Source organism: Thalassophryne amazonica, chromosome 13, assembly GCF_902500255.1.
Source record: "Thalassophryne amazonica chromosome 13, fThaAma1.1, whole genome shotgun sequence".
In the NCBI taxonomy this organism is placed as follows: Eukaryota; Metazoa; Chordata; class Actinopteri; order Batrachoidiformes; family Batrachoididae; genus Thalassophryne; species Thalassophryne amazonica.
Genome location: NC_047115.1, coordinates 45,325,405 through 45,341,718, shown reverse-complemented (window position 1 = coordinate 45,341,718; position 16,314 = coordinate 45,325,405). Strand labels below are relative to the sequence as shown.

Here is a 16,314-nt window from a genome sequence, read left to right as displayed (position 1 = left end):
AAAGTTCAGCACATGTAAAATACTCTGGGTTTTGTTTTTCATTGGAGTCTTTTTTCTTCTTCTTCTTCTTTTTGTACCCCCTAGTTATTAGGTTAGCTAAGCAATCATTTTTGCAGCCTTTTACTGACTGAAATCCAATCACATCACTTTGACTCATGTGGTCTTTTGAGACAGAATACAACACCACGGGCATTCTGAGATCAATTTTCTTCCCCCTGCAAAAAAAAAACTAATTCACAATTCATGCCCATTAAAACTGCCTCTATGTACAGATGGAAATCCTACATCAATGAATAAAATGGAACTATTTCAAAACATTATCATAATTCACATCCAGCAAAAGTACCAGACATACCTGAATCATAAACAGCCACTTAGCTGAGCACTGAAATGTCAATTATTTTCTAAAAAGCAGAGGTGCATATATCTGTCACTCACTCATCTTCAACCACATACTCCAATTAAGGGTCGCGAGGGCTGGAGCCTATCCCAGTAGTCATAGGGCGAGAGGGGGGGTACACCCTGGACAGGACACCAGTCTGTCACAGGCCCACATACAGACAAACACTTTCACACCTGCATGCACACCTACGGACAATTTATAAAGTTTCCAATCCACCTGACCTGTATGTCTTTGGATGTGAGAGGAAGCCAGAGCACCCAAGCAAACACGGGGAGAACATGCAAACTCCACACAGAAAGGCCACAGCTGGGAATCGATCCCATGTCCTTCTCGCTGTGAGGCAACAGTGCTAACCACTAAGCCACCATGCTGCCATCTGTCAGTCATTAAAAACAAAATCAAGTTATTAATTAAGCCAAACTATAAGTCAGGTCATGGCACTGGTACCATGTGTTACTGCATTCACCACACTATCGTACACTATCCACACTATGGGTTGTGGGTAGCAATCACCCAGGCAGACAATCAGTCCATCCCCACCTTTCAAAAGTAGACATCTATCTCCCATGGCCAGGTGAATCCCCTTGGCCTTTTCCAGTTTCTCCTAGGGTTCTCAGTGTTGAGGACCCAGAGTACATAAAACAACTAATGTAAATTCTATTTAAAGTCAGTGTTGGGCACAGCTAACCAAAAAGTTAGCCTCGATAACCATTAATCCGATAACTGAAAAGTTGTTTTATGACTCTAAACCGATAAACTGCTAATATATATTTTATCTATAATGTTATCTATAATGAAGATATATATATATATATATATATATATATATATATATATATATATATATATATATATATATATATATATATATATATATATAACCGATAACTTTTAGTATCGATTTGGACATGGCCACATCAAATTACACTGTCGGCTTCTGATAAACCAGTTTAATTTAAGCGCCACAGGGGCTGCTGGGTAAATTCAAGGATCACAAACACAAAAAGAATGCACAAAAAAATGAATTAATAAAAAATAAAGCCCCAAACAGTGTCATCATCTCTCAAAAGCAGTAAAAGACAGTATTAGAAGTCACAGATTATCTCGGTATTATATACACCGTCATTTACAAACTAAAAGCTGATGCTTTTTTTCCCCACAGGTTTTGAACCCTGCGGCTTTAACAACCAAAATACGTCCATTAATGCATTGATTTGCAGAGTAAAAGACACGTAGTAAATATAAATTCTTGCCTGTTAGTTTCAGTGGGATTCATTAAATTCTAAAGAGATAATCCACATAAAGCATCCTGATTATCCAAAACGGTGTCCCTCTGTAACACACCTGTGTCGTGAGATCTCCTCTCTCCCACAGAGTCTAGGCAATTAAATTATGCCAACAGCCACAAAGAAATAAAATTAAATAATGTTAAAATTAGCCCGTTTTGTTTCTGTGTCAAGCAGACTGTAACACTCACTGTAATGTCCAAAGTGAGCCTGAACAACACTACCCACAATGCTCCCTGCGTTGAACAGCCAATCACTTTTTGCGCCTAATGTTAATGTCATCAGCAAGCGACAGCCACAAACATACAACAGACGGACTAAAATCTTTGATTTTTAAGGTTTACAAACGTTTTTGACCTTTAAACTTTGCTCACTTTACCAGCAAAAAAAAAAAAAAATGTTAGCAGACTGAAAGTTATCAGAACTAAATTTATCGGACGATAACTGGTCTGCTTTAAAAGTTATCTGAAAAGCTAATCTGCTATCAAAACATCAGCTTTGATAATTTTCGGTTATCGGATTAGCTGAACTGTACCCACCACTGTTTAAAGTGAACACATTTCAACTGGATGCCCTTTTCTTCCTTTCAATCACACGTGTAAAGCATGTAGTCAGAAAAACTGCCGTAAAGGGGAGGATCACATTCAAGCCTCTGAGGAGGGGTTTAGCCATCACTCAACCATCTTATCACCTTTCCAGCACATAACAGCCACAAGCTGGCAGACACTCTCTTATCACACTAATCCAAATAACTTCAGCACTGTGGCTGTGAAAGCAGCAGGAATAAATTAGTTTACTCCTGCACTGATTGGATTAAAACCCAGGAACAGGTCCCCACCTCATGGCCTCAACAACTACAGCCCTCAATTGCTCAGTTTTAATGAACATGTCATCTTAAATAGAAATAAGTAGGAAACACAATATGATCTTTTTACATAGAACCTTCCACTAGCTTTTAATGCTAAAATCCACCACCTGCAAACCCAGAGTTTCAAAACTTGAATCAGTTTTTAAGTAGCATTGCAGAGCTCAGTTTCAGGCTGATTTATAACCCCTTTTTGTTGTTTATCTGCAATGACTCAACTCCTCTTGCTGCACTTTCAGACAGAAGCATTTTATGTGACAGCTGACTCAACTCTAATCAGGTACAGGTTAAATGTGGCCCACAATCAGCTTTGGATCTCTGGAGAGTTAAGTCTTTGTCACACCATGCCAATCAAGAAAATAGCATCGCATTTCCAATGTCTGAAAAGTAACACACACACAAACATATTTAACGATGACAAATATAACAAGGTATCGAGATGACTGTCATGACTCACCGCTGAAAGCTAACTTTTCAATTTTCCTTGTCATCACCACGTTACATCAATGACGTCAAAGATCTGGTACATTTATTAGCACCGGGACAGCAAAGGTCTATGCACTAAACTATGTTTCACTATGTTGTCTAGTTCCTGAGATGTAAGAAGAAGGGAAGTATTATCAGTGTCAACAAAATATGTCTGCATTTAACCCATAATATATATATATATATATATTTTTTTTTTTTTCAAAGGATTCAAAAGAATTTTATTGTCATATGCACAAAGGAACATGTTCCCTGCACAATGAAATGTGTCTACTACATTTAACCCATCCTAATTGCCAGTTAGGAGCAGAGGTCGTCTTTACGTGCCCGGGGACCAGCTCCAGATGTATATCCCTGCCTTGGTCAACAGCAGGGCTGAGCAAACCACGATCGGCCTCATGACGACAGACGACACACACATAACACACAACACACATAAGCCGGCCAGGTACATGAACACATATAAAAAGCACACACAAGGTAAAACTTGGGAAAGAAAAACCTTCATAGCTGCTGCATTGAATCATACAGCAGCAATGAAGGAAAAAACCCATCAGCACAATGAACAATGACCACACACAACAACAGGACGAGAGATGACGACCGAGATTTGTAAGAGTCCAGTTATCAGACAGAACACTCCGGCGGCAGCCTTTAGGCGCCATCAACGGCCTTGTTCGTCCAATCTGGAGAGAGGAGGTGCCCAGCCCTGAACAGTCCACTGTCCACAGTCAACGTCAGAGCTGGAGAAGCTGAGGGCGGGGGAAGACCAGGGAGTGAGGCTTGAGTGTTGTTCTTCTCCAGGAGGTTTTTATCACAGCGGCCTTGAAGTGCAGCTGTGTTTTGGGAAGCCGAATGAAAATCCAGATTAGCAGACGCTTGAAAGATTCCACAGTCTGAGACAGAGTGGCTTTCAATACATCTGAATTAGGAGAGGAGATGTGGTCATTACTGACGATCAATGCGGTTTTCCAGTGCAGCCATTGTGCAGCCATTCTTCCCGAGATGGTATCCAACGCGCGGTTAACACCCGCCAACTGAGCTGACACTGCCCTTCCAATCGAATCAATCATGTGGGGCAGCCTGGACGGGCCAATTATTGACGCTTCCACTTTCTTAATTTTCCGGTAAACCAGCGCTATGCCCGCTCCACACAGCAGGAACCCGGTCACCACCGTGCCAGATATATACACATCTTTGACGTCCTCCACAGACAGCATGTAAAGGCACATGACCTGCCATTTCCTCCAACTGTCCATCACGTAACCCATCACATGTGTCCCGGCAGGACAGGTCGGGTCCTCCACTCCCGAGTGTCTTGTAGAAAATATAGTGGCAATTGCGTTCAGAGTAGAGGTGCACCGATCGATCGAGCACCGATCATTATCGGCCGATCACGCTTTGATCGGTTTGATCGGTGATCGGCAAAATGTGCTGATCAAAAGGACCGATCACAACAGTGCAGGCAGCAGCGCAGGGAGCGCTTGGTCCTGTCATAACACGCCCAGCCAAGAGCATGTGTAGTTTCAAAATGGCTTCGCCGGTCTGGACTTTTTTTGCGGTGTCAAAAATAGACATGAAATTTGCTATTTGCAACACTTGCGACTACAGATGGGTATCGAGAACCGGTCCTTTCGGGTGTCGTTAAGAAATGATTCGATCCACCGACATCAATAAGCTTTGTGCTTAGCGATTCTGTTATCGGTCCTTCAGAGTGGCCGTTGTTTTGGGGGGTGTTTGTCAGGAAAATGATCATTTCTCTACATTGATTACAGACCCTGCAGCGGGTCCGTGATCAACTTTTATGCAGCGCGGCTTTGCTCTGAACCTTGAACCAATTGAAGCAGTGGTTCGCAGATTGAAGCAATGCTTCAAGAGCATCCTATGCAATGCTTCACTCTGTTGCTTCGTTTATACTTTCTTTCTTTTGCTTAATTTTCCCCCGCTAAAACCCCAAAGAGCATACGTCTGAGTATTATTTACCTTTTCTATGTTAAACTGACCTGTTATGGTCTTCTGAAACAGTTGATACATGTATTTTATAACTTAAAAACGGGAGCGATGCTAACGCATTAGCATGTCTATGGCATTTTCAATGTTAAAAGTTAGCATTACGCATTTGCAGCTGTCATCACGTTCGGGTGCATTTGTTTTCAAATTGTAATATTTCTTAAATTTATTTTTGTTTATATATTAATAATCTAATGCTTATTATATACAATTTTAGAGAAAGAGACAAAAAGAACCTGAATAGAAACATAACGGAAAATATAAAAGCAACTAACAATGAACATACATAAATAAATAAATACATACATACAGAAATACAACCCCTGGCAAAAATTATGGAATCACCGGCCTCGGAGGATGTTCATTCAGTTGTTTAATTTTGTAGAAAAAAAGCAGATCACAGACATGACACAAAACTAAAGTCATTTCAAATGGCAACTTTCTGGCTTTAAGAAACACTATAAGAAATCAGGAAAAAAAAAATTGTGGCAGTCAGTAATGGTTACTTTTTTAGACCAAGCAGAGGGAAAAAAATATGGAATCACTCAATTCTGAGGAAAAAATTATGGAATCATGAAAAACAAAAGAACGCTCCAACACATCACTAGTATTTTGTTGCACCACCTCTGGCTTTTATAACAGCTTGCAGTCTCTGAGGCATGGACTTAATGAGTGACAAACAGTACTCTTCATCAATCTGGCTCCAACTTTCTCTGATTGCTGTTGCCAGATCAGCTTTGCAGGTTGGAGCCTTGTCATGGACCATTTTCTTCAACTTCCACCAAAGATTTTCAATTGGATTAAGATCCGGACTATTTGCAGGCCATGACATTGACCCTATGTGTCTTTTTGCACGGAATGTTTTCACAGTTTTTACTCTATGGCAAGATGCATTATCATCTTGAAAAATGATTTCATCATCCCCAAACATCCTTTCAATTGATGGGATAAGAAAAGTGTCCAAAATATCAACATAAACTTGTGCATTTATTGATGATGTAATGACAGCCATCTCCCCAGTGCCTTTATCTGACATGCAGCCTCATATCATCAATGACTGTGGAAATTTACATGTTCTCTTCAGGCAGTTATCTTTATAAATCTCATTGGAACGGCACCAAACAAAAGTTCCAGCAACATCACCTTGCCCAATGCAGATTCGAGATTCATCACTGAATATGACTTTCATCCAGTCATCCACAGTCCACGATTGCTTTTCCTTAGCCCATTGTAACCTTCTTTTTTCTGTTTAGATGTTAATGATGGCTTTTGTTTAGCTTTTCTGTATGTAAATCCCATTTCCTTTAGGCGGTTTCTTACAGTTCGGTCACAGACGTTGACTCCAGTTTCCTCCCATTCGTTCCTCATTTGTTTTGTTGTGCATTTTCAATTTTTGAGACATATTGCTTTAAGTCTTCTGTCTTGACGCTTTGATGTCTTCCTTGGTCTATCAGTATGTTTGCCTTTAACAACCTTCCCATGTTGTTTGTATTTGGTCCATAGTTTAGACACAGCTGACTGTGAACAACCAACATCTTTTGCAACATTGCGTGATGATTTACCCTCTTTTAAAAGTTTGATAATCCTCTCCTTTGTTTCAATTGACATCTCTCGTGTTGGAGCCATGATTCATGTCAGTCCACTTGGTGCAACAGCTCTCCAAGGTGTGATCACTCCTTTTTAGATGCAGACTAACGAGCAGATCTGATTTGATGCAGGTGTTAGTTTTGGGGATGAAAATTTACAGGGTGATTCCATAATTTATTCCTCAGAATTGAGTGAGTCAATATTTTTTTTCCCTCTGCTTGGTCTAAAAAAGTAACCGTTACTGACTGTCACAATTATTTTTCCTGATTTCTTATAGTGTTTCTTAAAGCCAGAAAGTTGCCATTTGAAATGACTTTAGTTTTGTGTCATGTCTGTGATCTGCTTTTTTTCTACAAAATTAAACAACTGAATGAACATCCTCCGAGGCCGGTGATTCCATAATTTTTGCCAGGGGTTGTAAATAAGTGTTTCCTGTGAACACCTAGTGACTCTTACACCTCCTTTTCATCCCTCTCTTATCTAAGTTTAATGACAGTTTGTTTCGGTCAAACCATATTTTCAATGTGTTAATTTCTTCCGTGATTTCCTCCAGAACTATCTGCCAAACTAGAAAACTACTGCATCCTAGTAAGAGCAGAATACTACTGGAATGAATTTAAATAAGGAAAGTTGTTTTGTTTTTTCTCACTAAATGGATGCTGCACTCACTCCAGTTTATCATCTGGAATAGTCCCAGATTGCATTTCAGAGCTTCTAGAATTCAAACATTTTCGTGCAGGTGGTGTTAGGGGGTAATTTTGGGTTTCAGCTTTTTTTGTTTTTCACCACTTTCATCCCTGAATATGTCAATCGTGAGTCACGTTTGTGCGGATTAAAGTTACTAACTGGGACTCCTGTCTTGTTGCGAGAAAGAAACGAGAATCGTCCTCCGTTCTGTTCACACAGCTCCAAACGCTGCGCGGCTCTCTGACAAGTCAAGTTAGAATGATAGAGTCCAGTCTGAATCACTAACTTCAAAGTGAAACACAGTTTTGTTTATTTTTGTTTTTGCTTTCCTCTGTGACGTAAACTCATTTTGACTTCTGATATGAGCTGGACAGACAAGGAGAGCAGTCGCCATCATCTAATGTAGTCCATGTCCATCCAGCTCATATCAGAAGTCAAAATGAGTCAAATGGCTCTGAGAGATCTAAAGAGACTGCTGTGTAATGAATGGAACCACACTGCCATCTAGTGGATATCCAGTGTGCGTGAGTGTGTATTTGCAAATCAGTAGGCATTTGTTTGTGGATCTGTGGATTTCGCGAAAAGAATGTCTCAAAATTACGTCACAGAGGAAAGCGATGAATGCATGTAATTGGTGATCCAAAAATGCTGAAACTCAATTCACAAATACAAATTTCCAGTTTTACAAATGTAATTTTTTTTTTTTTTTTTTTTTTTTACAAATTAAGTTTTATATTTGCAAATACAACATTATTTGCAAAGACCAATTTACAAGTTACAAATATGAAATTTGCAGTTGTGGATATCTGAACACATTTGCAAATCAATGATTATTTGTAGACACCCTGTGTGCATTTACAAATATTAATGAGACAATTTTAACCCCATAGAATGAGGGCTGTATTTTACATTCTCAACATTCTGTAGGCTGTAACCTGAGCAACATGAAACATGGAAAAAAAAAAGCTTGCTGGTAGAACAAAGTCAGTGTAATAACACAAAAGTTGGCAGTTTATTCTAGTGTCTTTATTTGAATGTATGTTTTTTGTTTTCATCATTAAGTTTTAATGCAAAAATAGTCCTATACATTAGACTTATATTCTTATTTTGGGCATGATCCAAATATGTACTTGATCGGTATCGGCCGATCAAAATTTCAGTGATCGGTGATCAGCCTAAAAAATCCTGATCGGTGCACCTCTAGTTCAGAGACCACTTTAACAGATCCATTTTTGCTGTTTCCAGAAGAGCAAAGCTGGCAGCCTCACAGACAACACGCCACAGAAGCAGGAAAGATAAGGAGGGAGGGAGAAGAGAAAAATGTGACCGTCTCGGCCGAGAGCAAGGAGGCAAAAAAAAATATATATATATATATATTATATATTATATATATATATATATATATATATATATACACACACATACACATACACACACACACACACACACACACGAGGTCTGTCCATAAAGTATCGTACCTTTTTATTTTTTTTAAACTATATGGATTTGATTCATATGTTTTCACGTCAGACAAGCTTGAACCCTTGTGCGCATGCGTGAGTTTTTCCACGCCTGTCGGTGGCGTCATTCGCCTGTGAGCACGCCTTGTGGAAGGAGTGGTCCCGCCCGTCGTCGGATTTTCATTGTCTGGAAATGGCGGAATGATTTGGGGTTTTTTTCCATCAGAATTTTTTCAGAAGCTGTTAGAGACTGGCACCTGGAAACTATTCGAAAAATTTATCTGGCTTTCAGTGAAAATTTTACGGGCTTCACAGAGAATAAGGTCTGTTAGTACAGCTTTATGGACCCCTTTAAGGACGCTCAGCGCGCCGCGCTCCGAGCTGCGAGGACACGGCACAAGCCACCGGACCATTTCTGAGCTGATGGCTCTGTGGATACGAGACCGTTGTGTGCTCTTTCTCTGGTTATCACAAGAGCTGGACATCAGCCATTTTCTGGCAGATTTCACTTTTAACAAGAGATTTTGTCATGGAAAGCCACGCAGAGGCTTCGCTCATCACGACCGATTCGCTTTGGAAGCGAGACAAAGGAACACCTCCGTTTTGGCGTGTCAGAGGACAAGTTTGGACATGTCCAGCTCTCCACAATTTCACTGATACTTACTGGACTGGTAAGCATTGAAAGCCGAGATAGACATGTGATAACCAGAGAAAGAGCACACGACGGTCTCGTATCCACAGAGCCATCAGCTAAGAAATGGTCCGGTGGCTTGTGCCGTGTCGTCGCAGCTCGGCACGCGGCACGCCGAGCGTCCTTAAAGGGGTCCTTAAAGCTGTACTAACAGACCTTATTCTCTGTGAAGCCGTAAAATTTTCACCGAAAGCCAGATAAATTTTTCGAATAGTTTCCAGGTGCCAGTCTCTAACAGCTTCTGAAAAATTCTGATGGAAAAAAACCCAAATCATTCCGCCATTTCCAGACAATGAAAATCCGATGACGGGGCGAGACCACTCCTTCCACAAGGCGTGCTCACAGGCGAATGACGTCACCGACAGGCGTAGAAAAACTCACACATGCGCACAAGGGTTCAAGCTTGTCTGACGTGAAAACATATGAATCAAATCCATATAGTTTAAAAAAATAAATAAAAAGGTACGATACTTTATGGACAGACCTCGTATATAAACATGTAAGGCTGACCATGTGTCTGTGTGTTCACGATGTACAGCAATTAAGCAATGATGCCAAACTTGCTATAGTGGCTGGAGGCACCAAGGGAGAGGTTACTGGGGCCCTTAGCCCTTAGGTTGAAAGCGTGTATGTTCACTATGCACAGCCACAGTAATTAAGCAATCAACACCAAACTTGCTATGGTGACTGGGGGCACCAAGGGGAAGGTCACTGGCGCCCTTAGTTTGAAAGCTTATGTGCACTTTAATTACAATCACGACCCGATTTGGTGGAGCCCTTATTTTCACAGTACAGGTGGTACTCATTACACTTTACTTAGTATGTAGTAGCAGCTGGCTAGGGTGCACTTTAATTTGAATCCAAAAGGGACAGAGCATGTCATGTGAAAGTTAAAGTGCACGTTTTTGCAAATATCCCTCCCAAAAAGTCGCTGGGACCGTCACTGAAAGTGGTTGGGCTAAATCTGGACACACCATGCTTCTCACACAGTCACCTATATGTAGGATGTTGCCGAGCTGGTCATCCTGACGGACTTTTCATTTGTGCACCTAAGGGTCACACTAAGAACATTATTTATCCCAGAGCACTGGCGTGATATGACATGCTATCACCTTTTTATCATCACTCACTTCAGTCTCATGAATATCACAAATTGTTCTATGAAAATTAATGGCAACTTACTACACCTTAACTAAAGTGACATGAAATATACAATGACATGGCTACAATTCTTCTCTATTACCAGTGCACAGAACGAGTAACTCAGCTAGTATACACACACACACATATATATATATATATATATATACACACACATATATATATATATATATATATATGTGTGTGTATATATATATATATATACACACACATATATATATATATATATATATATATATATATATATATATACACACATATATATATATATATATATATATATATATATATATATACACACATATATATATATATATATATATATATATATATATATATATATATATATACACACATATATATATATACACACACATATATATATATACACACACATATATATATACACACACATATATATATATATATATATATACACACATATATATATATATACATACACACACATATATAAAAATTACACACAATCCAACCACTAGGAACAGTGAGCAGCCACAGTTCTGCAACCAGGGACCAACTCCAGATCTACATACACTGTCTTGGTAAAGGGCAGAGAAAGGAGCATGACTGTAATGTGCATGTTTTTGAATGTGGGAGGAAAACAGAGACCCCACGGGAAACCCACGTAAATGCAGGAACAACACCCACAGAGAAAGAACTGGGCATGAGTGGAAATGAACCTCAGACGTTCTTGCTGTGAGGCAGAATACTTGGCACTGAACTACCATGCTGCCCATGGTCATTAATGTATTTAAGACAACCTCTGATTTGACCTTGACCTTAGACCTGTGACCTTGACCTGACCTGTATTGCTAGAGGACAGTCCACAGAGTTTAACAACCAAGTTTGGTTAAACAACTTTTAGATATCGTCACAGACAGTAAGATGATGTGTTGTGATTTGAGCTCAACCTTATCTTGATATGATCTGTGTTATGACAGGAAGATCCTCAGAGTTTACCCACCAAGTCTGATTGAAACTGATGTATGCATTTTTAAAAGATAGTGTCACAAAAAGGCAAACAAACAGACAGGCATGGCCATTAGAATAGCCTCTTTTTTTCTCTGCAGCAAGGTTAATAAGCAGCAATAAGTAAAATAATAAGCATGTGTCCCAGTAAAGCTTTAAAAACAAGTGAAGAGAAATAGTTGCCATACTCTAGTGACAGATGCAAGAGCTGTCTTGGCTGTCACAGAGAGACAGGCTCATATTAGAAGCTGCAGAAATCACACGTCAATGGAGGAACACAAAATATGGACAAGCAAACACGACTACAAACAGACAGAAATATCATAAAATAGTATTACTGACTGTGCTGACAGGCAGCAAGCTGAAGCTCACACCCTGTTAAAAATCACTTACAGTTTAAACAGACAGACATATTTTAGAAGAGGGAAGAATATTACCTCTCCACGGGGGTAAATGCATCTGTTGTAATAGCGCACTGTGGGTGTCAGTGCTGGGGCTCTTATACAGAAAGAAACAGCCACACATGGTCCCAAACAGCTACTTAACCTCCAGGCCTGCTTCACAGTCACCCGTTTTAACGGAGACGGGAGGCTCTAATTTAAAGCCGCAGCAGAAAATTATGAATTCATAATGGCTTAATCTGTCAATTATTTTTATGATTAACTTTCAAATCCAGATGTTACTAAACTTTTTCTATCAAATCCCTGTTTTGAAGTTGAAATATATCCAGGCCTTCCACCACATGCACTACCCTCTTTGAGAAACCCATTTAATGTTTCTTTCTAACGTCAACGACATGACACTGTGATGAGGGACAACACTTACATACTGAGGAAGCATCGGCTACGGCAATTTCCACATGTGGCACATTTCTCTGGGCACAATCTATCAGCCGGGGTCCTCAGTGTTAAGGACACCAGTAAACGGAAATGGTCAAGGGGACGCCCGTGTTTCACTTAGATGTTTCAGACACACACAGTTACTTTTGAGATGTGGGTGAATTGGCTGTCTGCCTGGGTGGCTGTCATCCAGTACCCAAAGCAGTTCTGTGTTATGGCGGACACAGCTACACACAGTACCCAAACTTCACTTGAAGTGACAAGATAAACACAAAACCAAGCTGAATTTCACAAAGTTAATAAAACACTGTCCAGGAAGCGGCAAACAATAACCAGGTTTACCTTCTACATTAACCGCCCGGCAGTCGTTGGTATTGGCAGTCAGGGGTGGTGGCCAAGGCGTCAGTGTGGAAGGCTCCCAGTTCAAACCCCACGCCTGCCACATTTCTCAATGTAATGTGGAGTTGCGTCAGGAAGGGCATCCGGCATAAAACTTGTGCCAGAATCACCTTGTGGCGACCCTGAGTGAAAATGAGGGAGCAGCCGGAGGGACTTAAGGCACGAATTTGATCCGCATACTTGCACGCCATCTGCCGTGCAGGAGAGTAAACTCGTTGTAAACTGTGCGTAGCTTTGTGCAAGTGCGCAAAGAAAATTTTGAAATGTTCAAAATGTCTTCTATGTGAACTTCAAATGAACATTGCGCAAACAATTAAAAACACCGCTTGCAAGTGCTTCAGCGCACCGCATCACAGCGCAGCTCATCTGAACGATTATAACGAGATGTTAAATCTATCATAAACAGAATTTTACAGCTACTCATAAGAAGCAATGAACATGCAACTGTTTTATCAAGCTATTACAATATAAATATTGCAAATAATTACCTTTTAGATAATTCTAAATGCATTCTCCACCTCACGAAGTGCACAAGAGAGAAAGAAAAAAAGCCGCTCCTGAAACAATCCTCTGTGATTCCGGAAGCGATTAGAGGTATTTTCATCAGCCAAACTCTAAGAGAAAATGATTAATCTTCTACGAAATAGTTATATTATATAAGCATCGTCCAGCGGCACAAAGTGTGACGTTCAGCTGGGAACACAGTGAGTGGCATTGTCGTGATGAATTGTGCGGAAGTGTGGAGCCAAAATGCATGCAAGTGTCAAGGCACCTTCATAGTCGCTGGTATTGGCAGAGAGTGCTGCACGCCAATGGTTGCCGCTAACATGGCATTCACACACCTTCTGTGAGAAAGGGACTTCTCTGCTAAGGTTTATGAGAGACAGGCGACATGCCCAGAGTATGTTGAGCCTGTCACCAAATGCCTCTGAAATGCTTAGTCAGGATAAGGAGATATAGATAGTTGATGAATAATTGTCTTTAAACTGCTTTGATGACCAACTATAACTAGAAGATGGAGTTGAAGTCAGAGAGGGCATAACTACATTGAGGTAATCCGTCAACCTTTCGTATACCTGCATCGCCTTTGTTACATAATATATTAAGAATTCCAAAGTATATAAAAAGAAATTCTAACAATGTTAAAATTTTGAAAAAAAGAGATAAATAAAAATATTTGAAAGCAAAGATGGATCACCACCAAAATATGGTCAACTCGCCCTTGACCCAGAGACCATCTTCATCACATCACCAAAAATAAGTAAAATTTCACACAAACAGACACATGGGATGATGAAATAACCTCCACCGTCTTCTGAAAGTTGGAGTAAACACTTGTGCAGCTATACAAAGACAACATCAAATAAAAAGATCTTACACCTGGACATCTTTGTTTTAATCAAGTTGCACATCCTTGCACTTGGCACTAAGTCCTCCCAAGCAGGCACACCACTTGGGAACAGTTGTGTGGAGTCTGGGTTGTTTTTTTTTTTTTTGCATTCATACAAACTTGACACACCTGTGTTCAGAATGGCCTGGAGCAGGAGTGGCAACTCAATATACCGCTGGACAAAACTTTGCATTCATTCCAGGCCAGCCAGTCCTCCAGGGTTCATTTTTTTCCATGTCCAGCATGAAAATTAAACACCACGTTTGTGCCAAATCTGCTGCAGGCTGTCCCGAGTCAAGTGTGGCTCAAGCCACAGCTGCAGAAAGTGCAGCCAAGCTTCCAAAAATGCATCGTGTTCAAAACCTTTTCTGATGTGACCAAGCCACACTGAGCAGCACACCGGTTTCTCCACCCCGACTCATTCCCCGGAGCCATTCACAAGTGCAGCCAAGCTGCTGCTTGGGAAAACCCAGCACCGAACACATCCAGACATAAGAACTGCTTTAGTTTTATCACCGGAAACTGGTCAATGATATCATAATTTAAATCAAACAGCTTATAGCCAGTGTGTTCATCTACAACAGTAATGAAAGACAGGAAAGCAGCAATAATCCCATACATGTCCACAATGCAATGACTTCCTTATTCCTCCACACTGAACTCCATTCCCGTGCCTCAGCCCCCAGGAAAACCTTCAACCGACTGCACATGCAAGACGTGCAACTCTTGCACCATAGTGACAGTTACCTTCCTGTGACTGTGGAGCTGCATGCAGTGCTACAGCGGGTTATTAAAGGACCTGCATCAGCATGCAGGAAAACCCAGGATCTCCCTGCTGACTGGGGAAACACTGACAGGGAGGGGCGGAACAGCAGGCTGGAGAGCCTGACATCATCTCAGTGTGGGCTCCCGTGTTTCTGTGTGAAACCAATAAACAGTGTGCACGCCTCAGACACAACTGGACAGTCGCCCCCCTCCCCCAGGTGTTCCTACAGACACATAGGGTGAGTTTGTGTTGCTGCTGCAGCGCGCGGGCGCTAACAAGCTGACTGTCACACCGAAAATCAGACACCATCCTCTGCCCTCACTCAGCAAAGCCAATAAAAGACACGTCCGAATTTACAATTACAACCTTCAAGGTGGCCGCGGTTAAATCTGGAGCCATTAAACCAGAGCTGGGTGTTGGAATATAATCTGAAAGTTGAAGGACGCGGCAGAAAAGCTTCGATGAATGAGTGTTGAAGCGTTCTGAGTGTCTTTTACAGTAAACGGTGGGGCAGCGCCAGTGGGCTCCAAAAAAAAAAAAAAAAAAAACTGCATTGCTACTGTCACAGATTTACACCCCGCTGTGGATTTAAAACAACCCAACGCGAAATATGTTGTCTTATATGTCATGACTGAGTTTTTTTTACCTCACCTCACTGACATTCTCACAGCAAGAAAAGAACGGAAAATCTTGAGGCTAGTTAGCTTTACTTCCTTAGCCAGCCGTCGCCGCCGCTCCAGCCTGCCCGGGGCTGCTCCTCCCCGTGTGCGGACCCACCTCCTGAGACTTACCGGTCTTATGTGCTGGCGGTGTCGCTGTGAAGAGCCGACAACTGCGGGGAAGCTGCCGGCCACCACTCCGCTGCTCCGGGACAACAGGAGTACTGATCTGCACACTTTCGCAGCCATCTCTGTAACGAACCCTCACCGGGAAGGAGAGAGAGAGAGAGAGAGAGAGACTGCTGCGGGCGGACCGAGGAGACACACCGAGGGGAAGAGGGAGGGGTGTGTGCGAGTTGCAGGGCAGGACTACGGCTTCCACAAAACACTCCACCGCCAGCGTGCGCGCACAATGTATGTAACACCACCACCAGTAACAATGGTGTTGCAGCGCTGTTGAAAGTCACAAACTGGAAGGGCACTCACAGCACATATACTTCCGCCAAAGGAGAAACTACGCTGCACTTCCAAATTAACACCGATTTAACACTAGTCAAGTAGCCTGCCTGACATCACCCGTTGGTTTTCTATTGACGCCTTTACGGTGTCAAATCTCGCACATAATCACTTGCGTG

The 16,314-nt window shown here is 41.4% G+C and overlaps 1 protein-coding gene across 1 annotated transcript in view; it reads right to left on the bottom strand.

The window, feature by feature from the left end:
• The window catches only part of mcu (mitochondrial calcium uniporter), a 199,670-nt gene extending 183,685 nt beyond the window's left edge, over window positions 1-15,985 (bottom strand). The window contains exon 1 of the mRNA XM_034184314.1: window positions 15,812-15,985. Within this exon, the coding sequence (XP_034040205.1) occupies window positions 15,812-15,928 (117 nt within the window). The 5' untranslated portion in view covers window positions 15,929-15,985. The remainder of the gene's footprint in view (window positions 1-15,811) is intronic.
• Between the last annotated feature and the right edge of the window lie 329 nt (window positions 15,986-16,314).